At 52.9% G+C, this 16439-nt stretch overlaps 1 protein-coding gene across 2 annotated transcripts in view; it reads left to right on the forward strand.

Moving 5' to 3' along the window:
* Positions 1-11974: 11974 nt before the first annotated feature.
* The window catches only part of LOC311582882 (uncharacterized protein C16orf74 homolog), a 25982-nt gene continuing 21517 nt past the window's right edge, over positions 11975-16439 (forward strand). Inside the window, exons 1-2 of one of the 2 annotated variants that reach the window (XM_084756177.1) lie at positions 11975-12197; positions 16023-16068. In XM_084756177.1, coding sequence (XP_084612303.1) covers positions 12111-12197; positions 16023-16068 — 133 coding nt within the window. In that variant the 5' untranslated portion in view covers positions 11975-12110. The remainder of the gene's footprint in view (positions 12198-16022; positions 16069-16439) is intronic. The other variant, XM_084756178.1, reaches the window with a different exon arrangement.

A 16439-nucleotide genomic window follows, 5' to 3' on the forward strand; every position in this document is an offset into this window, starting at 1 on the left:
TCCCAGCCTGGGCTGTGTGATGAGTTACAGGCCAGTCTACAAAGAGCGAGACCCTTTTTCAAAAGCAAAACAAAGCAACAAGGGGCTTGTGCGTGTAGCTCACTTGGTAGAGGGTCCATTCAACATTCACAAAGCCCTTGGTTCATTCTCCAGCTGGCGTAAGTCACATATACCTCTAGTCCTAGCACTTGGGAGGCTGCCGCAGGAGGGCTGCCTCAAGTACAAGGTCAGCCTGAGCTATATAGGACCATGTCAAAAACAAGAGCTTTTGGTGTGTCTCAAAAAACAACCAACCAAATGTCTTCCTAAGCACAGGAAATCAAAGAGGACACCCAGACATCAGCCTAGTATGCCCCAGATTTGGGCCTTCTGACACAATAGACTGACTGATTGATCGATTGATTGTTTAGGGGGGTGGTATACGTGTATACAAAGCTACCGCATTGCCAGGGAAGAGCTTCCCAGATGCAGGCAAGCAGCAAAGAGCTGCCCCATCCACTGCCTCACCTGTGAGGCCTCTGCCTATTGCCCGGGCCACACACTTTCGGTTTGGCAAGTTGGTGGCTACAGTGTGAAAATTCCTCAAAGTTATCCCACAAACCCCTACATGGCCAAGAGCTGTGCCCAGCCACCAGGTGACAAGGTAGGGGCCAAACTGCCCGATGCACCACAGTCACAGCAGGGACCCAAGGAAAGTCTCACAGACAGTGGATGGATGGACAGGTGGATAGATGGCTGAGCAAGTGCCAGTCACCTGAAGTGCAGAATGGCCAAGGCCCCGCAGCTTCATCTTTGTTCTCAGACTCCTAGGCTTGTGTCGTAATGAGGGATGGGAGCCTCTCCTCTCCCCCTTCTCACACCCCAGGAAGCCTCAAGCGCAGTAGCCCTGTGAGGGGGCAGGGAGCCGGAGGCTGAGCCTGTGCCCAGCAGCCTAAGTCACGAGCACCTCCTGTCCTGGGTTCCCTACTCCCCACATTTGCTGTTGTGTGTGACACCCTCACCCTCCCGGCACTGTTCCCAGTGTGCTGGCTCAGAGCCTACAGGACAGAACTGCTCTGTGGAGAGGTGCAGCCATCACTCTTGAGTTCTCAGGGAGGAAAATGCCAGCCCTGTGGTCGTCCCTGGGCACGGTTCCCAGGCCAGGGCAGGCAATGTCTGTACACCATGGTTCCTGCTTTGAAGCTGCTGGGCCAGCTAAGGTCTGGGCTGGCACCCAGTCTTCCTGGGAATGGAATACATACACACACACACACACACACACACACACACACACACACACACACACACACACACACTGAATTGGGAACATATGAAGTTGCCCACGCTCCTGACCAGAATCTGGAACAAAGTACTTTGTACAGCTCAGGTCTGGGAGCACCAAGCCCCACCCACCATCAGGCCTGGTCTAAGAAGAGAAACCTGCCCTGTTCTATTTCTTCTTCTAGAACTGAGGGCCTCAAGGCAGTGTTCTAACACTAAACTGTGTCCCCTGCCCCCTTTTCACTTTTTATTTTGAGACAGAATGTGGCTAAGTCAAACCCACTCTAACTTTGAACTCTTTAGCCTAGGCAGGCCTTGAACTCCACCATCCTCCTGCCTCAAACTCCTGAGTAGTCGCCATGACAGTCCTGGCCATAGGGCCTGGCAGCATTTGTAGATTTGTACCCAGAGCTCACTGGTCCACAGCCTCCCAAGATGTCCCCAGATGCGCTGGGCTGGATAAAAGCTCTGGCCTGGGCTTGGAACCTTCGAGGCCTTCTTGCCACTGGTTGTCTGTGGAGGTGTGGACAGGTGAAAGATGACATCACTGTCTTTCAAGGAAACCTTGGCGTATGAGCAGGAAGACAACCTGCGAACACCACTTCCTCTTAGTTGGCAGGGCTCTGATCTCTGTCACAACAGCTCAAAATTTCCCAGATTCTGACTTGAGCAGTGTGGGTACAGTAACTCACAGAGGATTCTGTGGGCTGAAGGAGACACAGGAGCCAGGTCCCACCACACCCAGTGGGCGGGACAGATCCCATCACCACTCACACCCACACAGGAGCCTATCAGAGAGTCACTTCCTCAGCTGGCCTCACCCCAGTCTCACCCCACCAAGCTGGGACTGCTAAACCCCTTGCTTCGGGAAGTCCCGCCACAGAGCCTACCACATCCAACCTTCAAATACCATTTGTCATAGAACATCCTTTACCCTTGATTTGAAGCGAGTGTGAGCGGCGTCTGGAATTAGTTCGGTGTGGCTTTCTTCATCGCGTGCACATACCTTCATGCGAGTGCACATGTCTCCATTTTGCTTTTGAGCGTACTGACATCAGGGAGACAGGGCGTGATGACAGGAGAGCACAGTCTCCCGGACAAACTTCAGTGGCTTTTCTATTTGACACTTTTCTCAACTGTAGAACTGTGGTTTCTTGTGCTTCCAACTGATCTTGGGGTGAATAGCGTGCCCTGAGTTTTAGGGTGCAGAAGGGGGTACAGGTGGAAGCCAGCAAGTGCTGCACCTGGTGGAAGTTTCCAGAACAGCTTCACACCCGCACAGAGATGAAGCAGAGCCACATCCTCCTGAGGTGAGGAGGTGACAGAGGGACAGTCACGCTTTATTCTGACCTGAGGCTCCTCACTCGGGACCTTCCACAGTGGGAAAGAGAGAGCATTGCCACTCTTTCTTGTAGCAGTAGGGTAGGTATTGCTTTGTTCCTTCAACTCGGGGATTTTTCACCCTTAAAACCATTGACTTAAATCTACATCTGCTTATTGTGTAGTGTGTGTGTACCTATCTAGGTGTGGGCATCAGTGTGCGTGTAGAGGTCATAAGGCACATGAAGGTCAGTTTTTTCCATCTATGTGTGGGTGCCAGGGATTGAGTGCACATTGCGTGGAAGGTATGGTAGGCACCTTTACCTGCAGAGGCAACTCAATGGCCCCTTGACTTTATTTGATATGAATTTCACTTCAGCGCAAAGAAAAATACAGAAAGAGACGTATGTACTCAAAACAAACCAAGTACAAAACAAAGAAATGGGTGTGTGAGTGCAGAGTCCTTGGCTGGTGTGTGTGAAGGTCAGGACTCTGTGCCCGTGGGAACTTTTTTCTAGACAGGATCTCATGTAGCCTAGGCTGGCCTCAAATTCGCTGTGTAGCTGAGGATGACCTTGAACTACTGGTCCTCCTGTCATCATTTTCCTGCACCCTCCCCATCTTCTGGGTGCTGGGAATGCAGGCGTGTGTGGCTGGCTCTCCACGGGGACATGTTATAGCTCCTGAGAGCTCCCCTCTAAGTCAGCACACACCACACCGTATTTCCAGACCTATTACTCATCTCGTGTGTACATCCAGGCAGCGTGTGAACCTGCTAACACTGCAGTGGCTATGCAGGGTCCAAATCCCTGGCTATGACCCTGCCCGCCTGCTGTCCACCTACCACTGACCTCGGCCATAGCTCTCATTGCCTATTCTTCTGCCTGGGGTCTGCCAGCCTGGCCTCCTGGCATGCTAGCCTTGAGATTCCCATCTTTTACATCTTACCCTCCTCCTTAACTCCTTGTCTATGTTAGGGCTCTGTCCTGCTGGCCTAGTGGTCTTCAGAGGTAGAAGGCTTGCCTGACCTTCACGCTAGCTGCCAACACCCCCTTCCCCAAAGAGCCAACATTTAATTAGAGAGGTGTAAAAAGCCATGTCTGAGGCTGGACATGTTGACACACGCTTTTAATCCCAGCACTCAAGAGGCAGAGGTAGGCGCATCTCTGTGAGTTCGAGGCCAGCCTGGTCTACAAAGAGTCCAGGACAGTTGGGACTGTAGTATAGGAGTGTCTGTAGTGAAGGAGAGAGCAGAGAGAGAGAGAGAGAGAGAGAGAGAGAGAGAGACAGAGAGAGAGACAGAGAGAGACAGAGACAGAGAGACAGAGAGACAGAGAGAGACAGAGATAGGAGGAAGAAGGAGGAGGAGAAGGAGGAAGAGGACATGTGCCCTGAATCACAGTGACCCTGTGATGATGACCTTAGTGCCTAAGAGCCATGGGTATCCCTGCCTTTACCTTTCCCCCTCATGCCATCTCTGCACCCACTCCAGAGCAGCTTCTGTTTCTCTCCCTTTCTCTCCTCCTCCTGCTCGGCACCCACTGGGCCCTCCTGCCTCCTCCTCGGAGCCCTGCTGGAGGCTCTGATGACCTTGGTGGGTATGGTTCGATTATGCAAGAGTAACTTTTATACCTTAAAGCCACCCACTGTAAGTGCACAATTCAATCACGTCAGTAAACTGAAGGTCCTCTCAGCCCACTTGCAGCCCTTCCTTGGTCCACCTGCAGCCCTGGCAACCACTAATCCGATTTCCGTCTCTGGATTTGCCTGTTCTGAGCGCTTCCTGTCAGTGGAATCACATATTGTGTAGGCTTTTGCCTCTGGCTTCTTTCCCTGTGCACTGTGGGTCTAGGGGTGCAGGAAGGGTTGTTCTGCTTCGGTTTGGGAGACAAAGTCTTTTTATGTAGCCTAGGCTGGCTTTGGACTTGAGATCTTGTCTCTAATCCCAGAGTGGGGATCATGGGCATACTCCATACCGACTGGGCAGTATGTTTTGAGGTCTGCGTGCAGGGCAGTGTCAGAAACCCAGTCCTCCCTCCATTGCTGCTCAATAGACACTTGTGATAGCTCATCATGGTTAGCAACTTGACACGTCTGGGAAAAGGGACCCTCAGGTGAGGAGTTACCTCCATCAGATTGGCCTATGGGACATTTTCTTGATGATGTGGGTGGTGCCACTTCTAAGGCTGATGCTCCTGGGTGGTATAAGAAAGCAGGCTGAACAAGCCATGGAGAGCTTGTTAGCAGTAAGCAGCACCCTCCATGGTCTCTGCCTCAGCCCCTGCCTGCATTTTCCTCACCGATGGGCTAGAAACTATAAAGTGAAAGAAACCCTTCCTTCCCCCAGTTGCTTTTGGTCTGTGTTCTCTCACAGCAACAGGAGCAAACTGGGACAGTACTCCAGTGCTTGGATGGACCCTGGCTGTTGTTTCTATTCTAAGCTATTGGTTGGTTGGTTGGTTGGTTGGTTGGTTTTTTCGAGGTAGGGTTTCTCTGTGTAGCCTTGGCTGTCCTGGACTAGCTTTGTAGACCAGGCTGGCCTCAAACTCACAGCGACCCACCTGCCTCTGCCTCCCGAGTGCTGGGATTAAAGGCATGCGCCACCACCGTCTCGCTATTCTAAGCTAATGTAAGCATGTTACACAAGCACACAATGCGAGTCACTGTGGGCGGCGTTCTCTTTGGTAGAGACTAGAAGTGTAGAAGGACCTGCTGATAAGCAAACTTTTGACTCTTGAAGAATCTGCAAAACTGGTTCCCAAGAGATTGCACCAGGTTCCCAGCAACAACTTCCACATTGGTCATTCCAGCTCTGCTCCCACTCCCCTCAATGGCTGCATGATCACCCGAAATCAGACTAGTGGCCTGAGAAAGCGAGGTGGGAATGACTGAGTGTGACCAGTCCTCAGGTGACTGAGCGGGACGAGAATGGGACAAGAGCAGACTCTCCAGAGACAGCTTCACTGAGTGAGTAGCTTGTTTAGTTGGAAGAACAAAGGCTATTTAAACCTTTGGGGAGTGGGTAGAGGCTTTTAGGGTGAGTGTACATCACTGGCCAGGGCCAAGGTGCTGGGAATATCCCTTATTTGCACAAAGAGAAATTCCAAGTGCTTGCTGGACAGGACCTTATAGGGAGAGGGAAGTTTAACCTATGACCTGGCCACCAGGCTACATGACTACCTCAGAGGTGGGAGTCATAAGGGCTACTTGGGCCAGGACATGCAGGCCGAGGCCAGGGAGGGAGGAGTCCTGTTCCTGCTGGTCTCAAGACGAGATGTTTGGGATTTGGACATGCTGAGATCACATTCTTCCTCCAGGACAACTCCCCCTGTCATGTGGCTCCTCGGTCCCGCCTCACCAAATGTCTTTTTTCCCTCTTCTCTGCACATGTGTTCATGTGTGGTATGTTGGCACACGCATGCTACAGCGTGCACATGAAGGTCAGAGAACAACTTTGGGGAGTCAGTTTTCTCCTTCCACCATGTGTTAACTGGGGATAGAACTCAGGTAATCAGACTTTGTAGTCAGGGCCTCTACCCACTGAGCCATATTTCTGGCCTTTATTCTGACCCTTTTTAAAAACAGGGTTTTCTCACATAGCCCAGGCTGGATTAAAATGGCTGTTCTTTGTGCCCCACCACCACCAGCACCTAAGTGCTGGGCGCCCATCATCCCTATTCTGTGGCCAACTGATGCGTGTTAGTATTGTGTCCCACAGGATGGCTCTGAGCCATGTGTCCTCACTGTGTGTGGAGCCGATCCCCTGCTGCCACCTGAGTCTGCTCCTGCAAGTCGGGTCTCCTAAATCTTTCACCTTATTTGCTGTTGCTGCTGTTGGGGTGGGGCTTGGGGTACAGGAGATAGAACCCAAGGTCTCCTGTATGCTGAAGGCACTCTGCAGTCTGGTCCTTGTGCTTGCTTGGGGGGGGGGGTGCGTTACACACTGAGCCATCCTTACAGCCTAGGGTTTTATTGGGTGTTTGCCTTTGTAAAAAAATCCTATGTCTTCATGTCTGTGTATGTGTGTGGCACACGAACGTGGGTGCAAGCCAAGAGGCCAGAGGTGTCAGGTCCCCTGGAGACAGAGTTACAGGCAGTTGTCAGCCTCCTGATATGAGTGCTGGGAATCAAACTCCGGTCCTCTTGAAGAGTAATAACTGCTCTTAACCACTAACCCAGCTCTCCAGCTCCTCCGTCTTGTTTTTCAATTGTGAGAGTTCTTTATATATTCTGGCACATGCCCTTTATCAGACAGATGATCTGCAAGTACTGACTCCCAGCCCGTGGCTTCTCCTCTTTTTGTTTCCTTACAATTGGGGGGGGAAAAAATAAGAGTTTCCCATACAGTGTGTTCTGATCATGACTTGCCCTCCCCACGTCCTCCCTTCCCAGCCTCTCCTCCCCACCCCCACCCCACCCCCATCCCCACCTGAACCTCCAGACTGTGCACCAGCCCTGGCTGTCCTGGACTTGCTTTATAGACCAGGCTGGCCTCGAACTCAGAGATCCACCTGACTCTGCCTCAGGAGTGCTGGGATTAAAGGTGTGTGCCACCATGCCAGGTTCCCACCTCTCCTTAAAAAAAAAAAATCATTTTTATTATTTTAAGTTCTCTGTGTGTGTATATGTCCACATGTGGATATATACATGTGAATGCTGGTGCCTGTGGTGGCTAGAGACACCTGACCCCTTGGAGCTGAATCAGACAGTTGTGAGCTGCCTGATCTGAGCATGCTCACACACACACCTGTACATACATGCAAGTAGAGGCCAGAGGTCAATATTGAGTGTCTTCCACTATTACTCTCCATCTTAGTTCTTTGAGACAAGGACTCTCACTGAACCCAGAGTTCACCAATTGGCTAGACTAGCTGGCCAGGACTCCTGTCTCGTTCTCTCCCCAACAGGGCAGGCATGTTACCCTCTCAGCCACTTCCCTGGCCCCTTTTCATGTGCCACAAAAGTGGCATCTTCTATAGATTTCATTATGAGGACCTGGCCATCGAGTCTATGGCTTTCCCTCTTTTGAGGTCCTGTTTTGTTTGGTTGCTTGGTTGGTTTGTTGGTTTTGGTTTTGCTGTTGTTTTGTTTTTGAGACAGGGTCTTATGTATCCCAGGCTAGCCTTGAACTCACTTTGTAGCTGAAGATTGAACTTTGGCCTTCACCTCTTGAGTGCTAGGAAGTGTTGCGTACATGGCTTGCTCATCACAGGTTCCTCAGCCTGCTTTCTTACAGAACCCAGGACCGCCAGCCCAGGGGTTTCCCCATTCACAATGGGCTGGGCCAGGCCCCACCAATCACTGACTAAGAAAATGTCTACTGGCCTCTAACTCAGAGATCCGCCTGCCTCTGCCTCCCAAGTATTGGGATTAAAGTCGTGCACCATGACGCCCTGTTCATTTATTTTTTAAAAAAGAAAAAAAAACCCAGACATTTTAACAAACATCTTTAATCTTACCACTTAGAAGATAGCAGCAGGAGGGTGAGGAGTTTGAGGCCAGCCTTAACTACATAGAGAGTTTGGGGCCAGCCTGGGCTAGGTAGGGCACTACTCAGAATCAAAAATTATGCCTGATCCTTGTGTCTGAGAAAGCCTGAGCAGCTTCCTGAGGCTGCATCCAGCTATGGGGGCGCAAGGGCTTTAGCCCAAGTCAGTTGGTGGCAATGCAGACCTTCCTTCACCCTCCCACTTATGCCCCTGCAGGGGACTGCTGGCATGTGCAAGCCGGACCCTGCACCTCATGCTGAGTGTCCAATGCCAGCAGAGCAGTCAGCCTGCCTGCGTTTCTGGGCTACCAGAGGAGCAGGTAGAGTACAGGATGGGGCTCCACCGCAGCAAGGAACTAAACAGAGAGGGGCAGAGGGAGGAGGAGAAATGGCCTGTGGGAGGCAGCAGCGCCCCAGCTCCCACTCTTCCTCCTTCCTGTCCTGGACAGACAACAGAACTTTCTCAGCCTTTTTCTAGTCTGCCCTTTCTACCATGACAGCCCCACCCAGCCTGTAGGACCACCAGAGCTTGTTCCTTGCTCTCCTTGGTCCCCAGAGTCTAATGCCAAGAAGGGTGGATGCGCCTGACACAGAAAGTACTTGGATCATGTAGAAGGGCATACAGGAAATGACTCCTGAGGCATTGAATCCTTGGGGATGAGAGGGTGGTGGGGACCAACTGCCCCACTCCTCATGCAGATGGAAGGAGTCCCAGAGCTCAAAGGGGACCTGATTTCCCAGCCATCCACCCAGGACCACACCAAGGATACCCAGCCTGGCCTCTGCCCTGCCCTAAAGCTCCAGATGAATCTGAGATGGCTTCTCAGGTACCACTCAATCTTCAATGTCCCTGCAGTTGTTTCCCACTGCAAGTGACTCTCCTTCTCCAGAACCCAGCATCCCTTCCAGAAGCTTCCGATACCACCCTACCACAAAATCAGCCATGCACCTCAGTACATGGTCCAGTCTGGCTGCCAGATGGGCTCTTTTTTGTTTTGTTTTGTTTTGAGGCAGGGTTTCTCTATGTAGCCTTGGCTGTCCTGGACTCTCTTTGTAGACCAGGCTGGCCTTGAACTCACAGAGATCCACCTGCTTCTGCCTCCCCTCGTACTCCCCTTACAGGTATGCACCACCAAGACTGGTGCCTGATGGGCCTTTTTTTTTTTTAAGATTTATTTATTATTATGTATACAGTGCTCTGCCTGCATGTACAGTGGAAGGCCAGAAGAGAGCATCAGATCTCATTATAGATGGTGGTGAGCCACCATATGGTTGCTGGAAATTGAACTTGGGTCCTCTGGAAGAGCAATCAGTGCTCTTAACCTCTGTGCCATCTCTCCAGCCCCAGATAGGCTTTTTCCTCCCAAGATTTATTTATTATTATGTACACAGTGCTCTGCCTGCACGTACATCTGCAGGCCAGAAGAGGGCATCAGATCAGATCATATTATGGATGGTTGTGAGCCACCACGTGGTTGCTGAGAATGGAACTCAGGACCTCTGGAGGAGCAGGGGGTGCTCTTAACCTCTGTGTCATCTCTCCAGCCCACCAGATGGGCTCTTGACACTAGATTTTTAGGTCTCCCTTGTGGTCCGCTGTCACTGGGTGATTCCTCTTTCTAGCCTTGCCTGGACCAGCTAAGTCAGACTCCAGGGTGGATAAGGTTGAAGACACTACCCCATTGTTTTCACTTACTTTTTCTTTTCCTGAGACTTTGTCTTGTAGCCTAGGCTGACTTTGAACTTGAGATGTAGCCAAGGATGAGCTTGATGATCCTCTTGTCTTCACTCCAGCATGGTGGGATCTCAGTTTATCGGGTTCTGGTGACGGAACCCAGGGTCTCATGCACACTAGGCAAGTGTGCTACCAAATGAACCATACCCACAGCCATGCTATCTTATTTTGAGCTCCCCCAAGTGATTCCTGCAGCTTATGGCTCTGAGAGCCCCCTGGAAAATACTCAGGGGCTCTCAGCTAAGGGTTTTTTCTGAGTCCAGAGGTAGTTTTGGTGCTACCGGCGTCCAGTGGTGGTGGAGGGAGCAAAGGGCCTCACTGGGGAGAGGGGGGATGGTGAGGGTAAGAGAAGCCATGGCCTATGAGTCTCAGGTCCAAGTTCTCAGAGGCTGTGAGGAGGAGCCCCCAACTCAGTACAGCAGGTGACAGGAGCATTGCCCCGCCTCCTCTCTGTCCACTCCCCCCTCTCCACTTCCAGAATGGCTGCTGTTTTTCTCAGGACAGCTCAGAACTGGAAATGTTCATCCCAGAAGCTCTACTTGCTCTGTGGTCTGTGACTCTCCTAAGCTCAGGTCCCCAACAATGTGGTTAAGGAGAACAGCCATGTACCCTTGAGGGGGTCTCATGGGGACATCAAGGCCCCTTGCCTTGTTGGCACTAGATCAGTACTCATGGGAAAGAACAAACCCAACCTCTGGGGGAACTTGAAGCAGGGAGACAAACTGACTTCTGCCAGCACCTGCGTTGGGCTATGCGGGTCCTTCACCATCCAGAACAGGAACTCAAGGACTCTGGCTGCTCTGCCTAGGGGCTCCCATACCTCCTTTGTCACCTGCCCTAGTTGCTCCAGAGGGCAGAACCTAGACATAGGACCACTGACAGCTCAGGAAGCAGTCTGCTGGGATTTGTGGAAGACGATGTACAAGTAAGGGTCATGTGGTCGACTCTTGGGAGGCACCAGGGAGCCCCTAAGAAAGTCGGGGGGTCAGGGGGAGGCAAATGTTCATCAGATAGGCAGAGATGTGTATGTGAAAGCGTTCCCTCCCTGCCCTGGGGGAAGTGATGAAAGATGCTGTGCTGCTGGGGACCAAGACAAATACCCTGTGCCAGATCCTGAGCACTTCTGCTCATCCTGGTCCACGCCTGGAGACAGGTACGGCAGGCAGGAGCACGGTGTTTGCCCAGGAATGCCCACATCACATCAAGACCTTCCTGAGGGCTCAAGCTGGGGCAGGTCCCATCGTGTCTGAGGGGAAGGTGGGACATGGACGATCCTGGACGATCCCACCCACCTGCCCACTTCTGTTGGAATTCTAAAGAATATATGATTAACTTCCTATCACTTTGGCCTTAACAAAGCCAGGGGCTGAGTCCTCAGTGCATTTTTTAGTGATGGGTCACAGTAGGAACATGAATGCCTGTGCGTCTACCTCAGGAATTCCACTCCACTGTCCTGGACTGTTTTCCCTCATAATCACAGCACAAGGGTGTGGAGACCTGGGGCTTGGAGAGTGGACACTGCAGGCTTATAGCAAAGAACTGAGCTGGGCAGGTGAGGGAGGGAGGGGACTTCGAGGAAGGCCCTCTGAGAAAGTCGTTAAGACATAAGGCCTGGGAGCCACACCTGGGTGTTGAAAATGTGTGGGTGCGTTGCTCAGTGAGTGGTGAACGCTTGCTGGACTTGTGGAAGAGGGGGATGGGAAAACCATGTCATATCCCTGGCATCGGAAACACAAAAACAAAGAAGACTAGGCATTGCCCCATGCTCATAATCCCAGCACTTGGGAGAGAGAGGCCAGAGGATCAGTTCGAGGACAGCCCGGGTGGGCTACAAGAGACCCTATCTCAAATAGTACAAAAGAAACTGTGATATACAGAGTCCGAAGGCGACAGCCCGAGTCCTTTTAGTCTGCATCCTCAAATCCTCTGCCAGCTGTGGCAGGCGGAGGCACGTGGCCAGTTAAAATGCCAGAACCCAGTAGCAGGGAAGCCCGCGGGTCACAACGCCACCTGAACCTCCCAAAAGCAGCGACGAGTTGGGGGCGTTCCTTCTACGTCTCTGCACAGGAGGCGGACCCGGACACCCCTTTCCTCTCCACAGAACTGAGGACAGCCAGCCAATGCCCAAACTTTCCGGGGTGCAGAGAGCACGGCTTGGGTGGGGGAGGCGGGCAAGGAGGCGCGCCGGGCAGGGGTTATGGCTGCGCCCTGGGCGGGCTGTGGGGCGGAGCGGCCTGAGCGGCACCGCCCTCCAGGTGCCGGGCGGGGGCCGAGGCAAGCGCCGCTGCTGAGAGAGTAGGCCGGGCCATGACCCCCGCGGCCCTCGGCTGCAGGCGCGTCGCCTGGTGTCCCTCACGGTTGCCAGCGTCCGCGCACAGCGCGCCCCAGGAAGCGGTGAGTGTGCGCGTGCCGTGCGCGCCACGGCGGACGCACTGGGACCTGGCCTTTGGAGATCTGAGACGTGGGGAGGGACCCAGGACCCCTCGTGGATACCTGGGACGGTGGGGACCCCGGGGTGGGGACCCCGGGACGGTGGAGACCCAGGTTGCGGAACCCAGGAGGGTAGGGACCACGGGTAGGGTGGAGACGGGGGAGGGGTGGCCTATGGAGACCCTAAGGCAGTGGGGACCCCAGAGTGATGGAGGACCCTTTAGCCCCAGGCGTCCCACAACTTCCCACGGACTTCGCTGCTCAGCTTGGGCCCCCTGTGGCAGCGTGTCTGACATCGGGCGGGGGCGTGTCCCGCGCGTGGCAGCCTCAGGCCCCGCTATGCACCCGGCCTGGCTGTCAGGTTGCCGAGCACTCGAGCGAGCGGGGTGGGGGCAGGACGCCTCGAGAGAAACCGCTTCCCTCCAAGTGTTTCGAATGTATTATTGATGAGCTGCCTCGCTTAGGGGCGCCTAGTACATCAAAGCAGCTTCGCAACCGCAAAGGGCGACCCGCTCGAAGCAGGCACTTCTCTTGGCAGGACTGGGCTCGGCAGATCTGGGGAGGGCGCTTATTAAAAAGAGGACCCGCAGCTCCCCTTGGGGACTCTGAGGGCAGGAAGGACTTCTGGCCGCAATGTAGGATAGAACTGTTAGAACACGCCCTGTTTTGCAGATGAGGAAACTGAGTCCCACATGGCTTCTCCTGAGTTGCAGACTCTGATGTCTCTCTCAGTCTGAGACACTTCCAGGAAGTCCTGGTTGTGCCGCCAGCAGAACACCTCTTACCTGTCCACAGCCTTTTTCCCACCCAGGACACAACATAGCCTGGTCCTGTCCTGGTCCTCCTTGCCCGGGTCCCAGTCCTCTGCACTGGAAAGAGACTTGTGTATTTATGGAAAGACTTAATCCCTTTACCAGCCCCCGAGGCCTTGGAAAGCTGTGTCTAATCTGTCCCTGGAAGGGCTCAGCTGGTGGGCACACACCAGGCAGGAGTGTGTGTCCCCTAGGGAGGCGTAGGTCACTCGGGAGACTTAAAAAGCAACTTGTCCTCCTCCTGGGCTGAGGTCGCTGAGCCAGCAGTAGGCCTGTGCCAGACCTGCGCTGGCTGTTTTCACGCTCACACCAGCCCTTTACCCAGAGCCTCTTCTTGTCCCCATTTTAAAGGCAGAAAACTGAGGCAGGAAGGTAGAAAAGTCCAGGTGTTAGCCCCAAGGCAGCAGGGGATGGCTTTCATCTTGGGGCAGGGTAAGTTTAGCCAGGCCTATAGAATCATGGGAAATGAACCCACCCTAGATACTGATAGAGGACAACCCACTAAAGAGAAACCCACTTTGAGTGTCATCCTCCCAGGCCCCACACAGCCGTCGTCTCCCGATAGTAGCCACCAAGGTCACAGTACCCATCTCTCTGTCCCTGTGTTCAATCCAGAAAAAAAAAAATTAAATTTATTCGTATGTGTTTCGCTTGCATCTATATTGCATTGCCCCATATACATATCTGGTGCCCTTGGAGGTTGTTGGATCCCAAGCAGCTGGAGTTACAGGTGATTGTGAGCTACCATGGGGTGCTGGGAACAGAGGCCAGGTCCTCTGCAAGAGAAATAAATGCTCTTAACCACTGAGCTACCTCCCCCCCTCCCCCCCCCCCCGCCATCTTCCCCCTCCATGTACAATCTTGACTACTTCAGGAAACATGGTAGTACGTTTCCTCACAGCACAATATAGGAGTTGCACCATGGACACTTTCTTGCTCTGTAGGTTTTATTGTTTAGAAGGTGTTTTTAATGGTCTGTAAGAGGCCAAGTAAAGCATGGGGTGTCTGTCACCAAGTGGCCCAGAGCAGGCAGTAACCCGCTGGGAAGCTGGGACTAGCCCCAGGTGGGGTTTTGGTGGCTCTTGACCTCTCTAGCTTCCCTGCGACTCTCAGGTTGGCAGCCTGGCCTTGGGGGTGTGGGGGTAGGGAGGTACCCCAAGGCTAGCATCTGTTTCTCAGCATGTTGCTGTGGCTGGAATTGAAAGAACTCTAATCCTGCCACACAAATAAAGTGACTTTCCTAAAGAAGGAAGAAACCCAGATGTGGGTGTGCCCAGCATGTCCAAGGCAGGAAGCAGCTCTGTGCGAGAGCTTGGAAAACAGCTAAGAGACCAGGTTGCCCTGCCCAGCCTCCCCCAGGCTCTGAGGTTCACACGCCTAGCCAACGGTCACATTCCTCCCTTCTGACTTCTCCTGCCCAGCCTGGTCCTTAAAGGAGGGCTTTGTTAAGGAGGTGGGGCGAAGTGGCACTGTGACTCAGTCTCTCTTGGCAGAGGTGACTGGGCAGAGACCATGGCCAGGGGGGCTCCCAGCCCAACTGCCTACTTACTATGCATTCTTCCATTCACAACAGCTAATGACACAATCAGGACTATAGCTAAAGTAGCCAAGATTCCAAAGGAGGAAGCGAAGAGGCCCAGCCCAGGCCAGTCGCAAGTCTGCACTGAATCACAGAGGATACCTGTGTCCCACACAGGACGCAGACATCCTGCCTTCAGCATGGGGCCTGTCACTCTGTCCTTCAGCAGCTCTGGGTTTGTGTGACCCAGTCTCCCCCAGACATAGACTGGAGCCTGCCCTTTGTTTTTGGTTTGGTTTATTTTTATTTATTTATTTATTTATTTATTTTTGGAGACAGGTTTTTCTGTGTAGCCTTGGCTGTCCTGGACTTGCTTTATAGACCAGGATGGCCTCAAACTCACAGAGATCTGCCTGCCTCTGCCTCTCAGAGTACTGGGATTACAGGTATGCACCAGTGCACTTGGCTTTGGAGCCTGCCCTCTATGAGGTGCATATCATGACTTCTGACCTTTTGAAAGCTGGGTGTCAAAGTCACCCCTGATGGACACTGATCTCCAAGGCACACAGAAACCCTCACCGCCCACTTCCTGAGTCTCTTCCCATAGCCTTGACTGTGTCCTGTGTCATACAGTGGGTGAGCCTTCCCTCACTCCTGCTCAACTTGGAAAACCCATGAGTGTGTTTTGGAGTGATTTACATATTTATTTATTTTATGTATATAAACACTCCATTTGTAAGTACACCTGCTGGCCAGAAGAGGGCATCAGATCACATTATAGATGGTTGTGAGCCACCATGTGGTTGCTGGGAATTGAACTCAGGACCTCTGGAAGAGCAGACAGTGCTCTTAACCACTGAGCCATCTCTCGAGTTCTAAAGCAAGAGTGGTAGGAAAGTCAGGAGAATGTGGGTGAGACCTGTTCTAATGCTCTAAAGACCAGGGGCACAGCCTGTTATGGCTCAATCTATCCCACGGATCTGTATTGAGGGGACAGGGGGCTGGGCTGTGGCTCAGTGGAACAATGGATACACCTGCTGTGCACAAGGTCCTGGGTTCGGTCCCCAGCACCACAATAAATGAATGAGGTAGACACTGAGGACAAATGATTAGAAACCTTGAAGCTCAGCAGGGGAGAGGTTATGTTAGGAAGGTTACCTGCCACGGTAGGTCTCATCTGCTCCACAGCCTGTGGGCCTTCCCTCTATGAAGCTGACCACTGTCCTGTGGCCCCTAAAAGTTAAGGAGCCTGACCAGCCTCACCTGAACTTTCCTGTACAGCAGCCTTCTGCCCGCAGCACAAGCCCAGATGTGGTCAGCAGGCACTCTGACCTCACAGCCGGCTTCTTCCGCCACTACTTCCTGTTGTGTGCCCATCTGGCTATGTAGGGGTCTGGCCACGTGTGGCCGTTATGATGACATCCCCCACCCGCTCTGAGTGCTCTCCTCTCTTCACAGGCCTGCAGAGGTGACACCATGGGACTGAAGCCCTCCTGTCTGAAAGGTGAGGCAGAGTGTGGGCTTTGGGGGCAAGGGGTATGGGGGAGCAGAAAGGGGAGGATCTGGGGTGGAAATAGTATAGGGGACCTAGAAGCTTAGGGTGCTGGCCTGGACTGATGGGACCCCTATCTGTAAAAGCAGTCCATGTATGCAGTAGGTACACTATAAATGCTTGCTCTGCCTCTGCAACCTCCTCCCACCTCCCTTCATCAGAATTCGGTACCCTAGAGCTTCAGCTTCCTGCTTAGAGGGAAAGTTCCAGAAAATGAGAAGCCAGACATAACTCGGGGAGTTGCCTCCCAGGACACCCTGCATACCTGCCATCACCCAGGTGAGAGGTCACCTTGGCTAGTTCTAGAAGGGTGCCTAATCAGT

The sequence above is a fragment of the Acomys minous genome (genome assembly GCF_964271855.1).
Source record: "Acomys minous genome assembly, chromosome: 14".
Lineage (NCBI taxonomy): Eukaryota > Metazoa > Chordata > Mammalia > Rodentia > Muridae > Acomys > Acomys minous.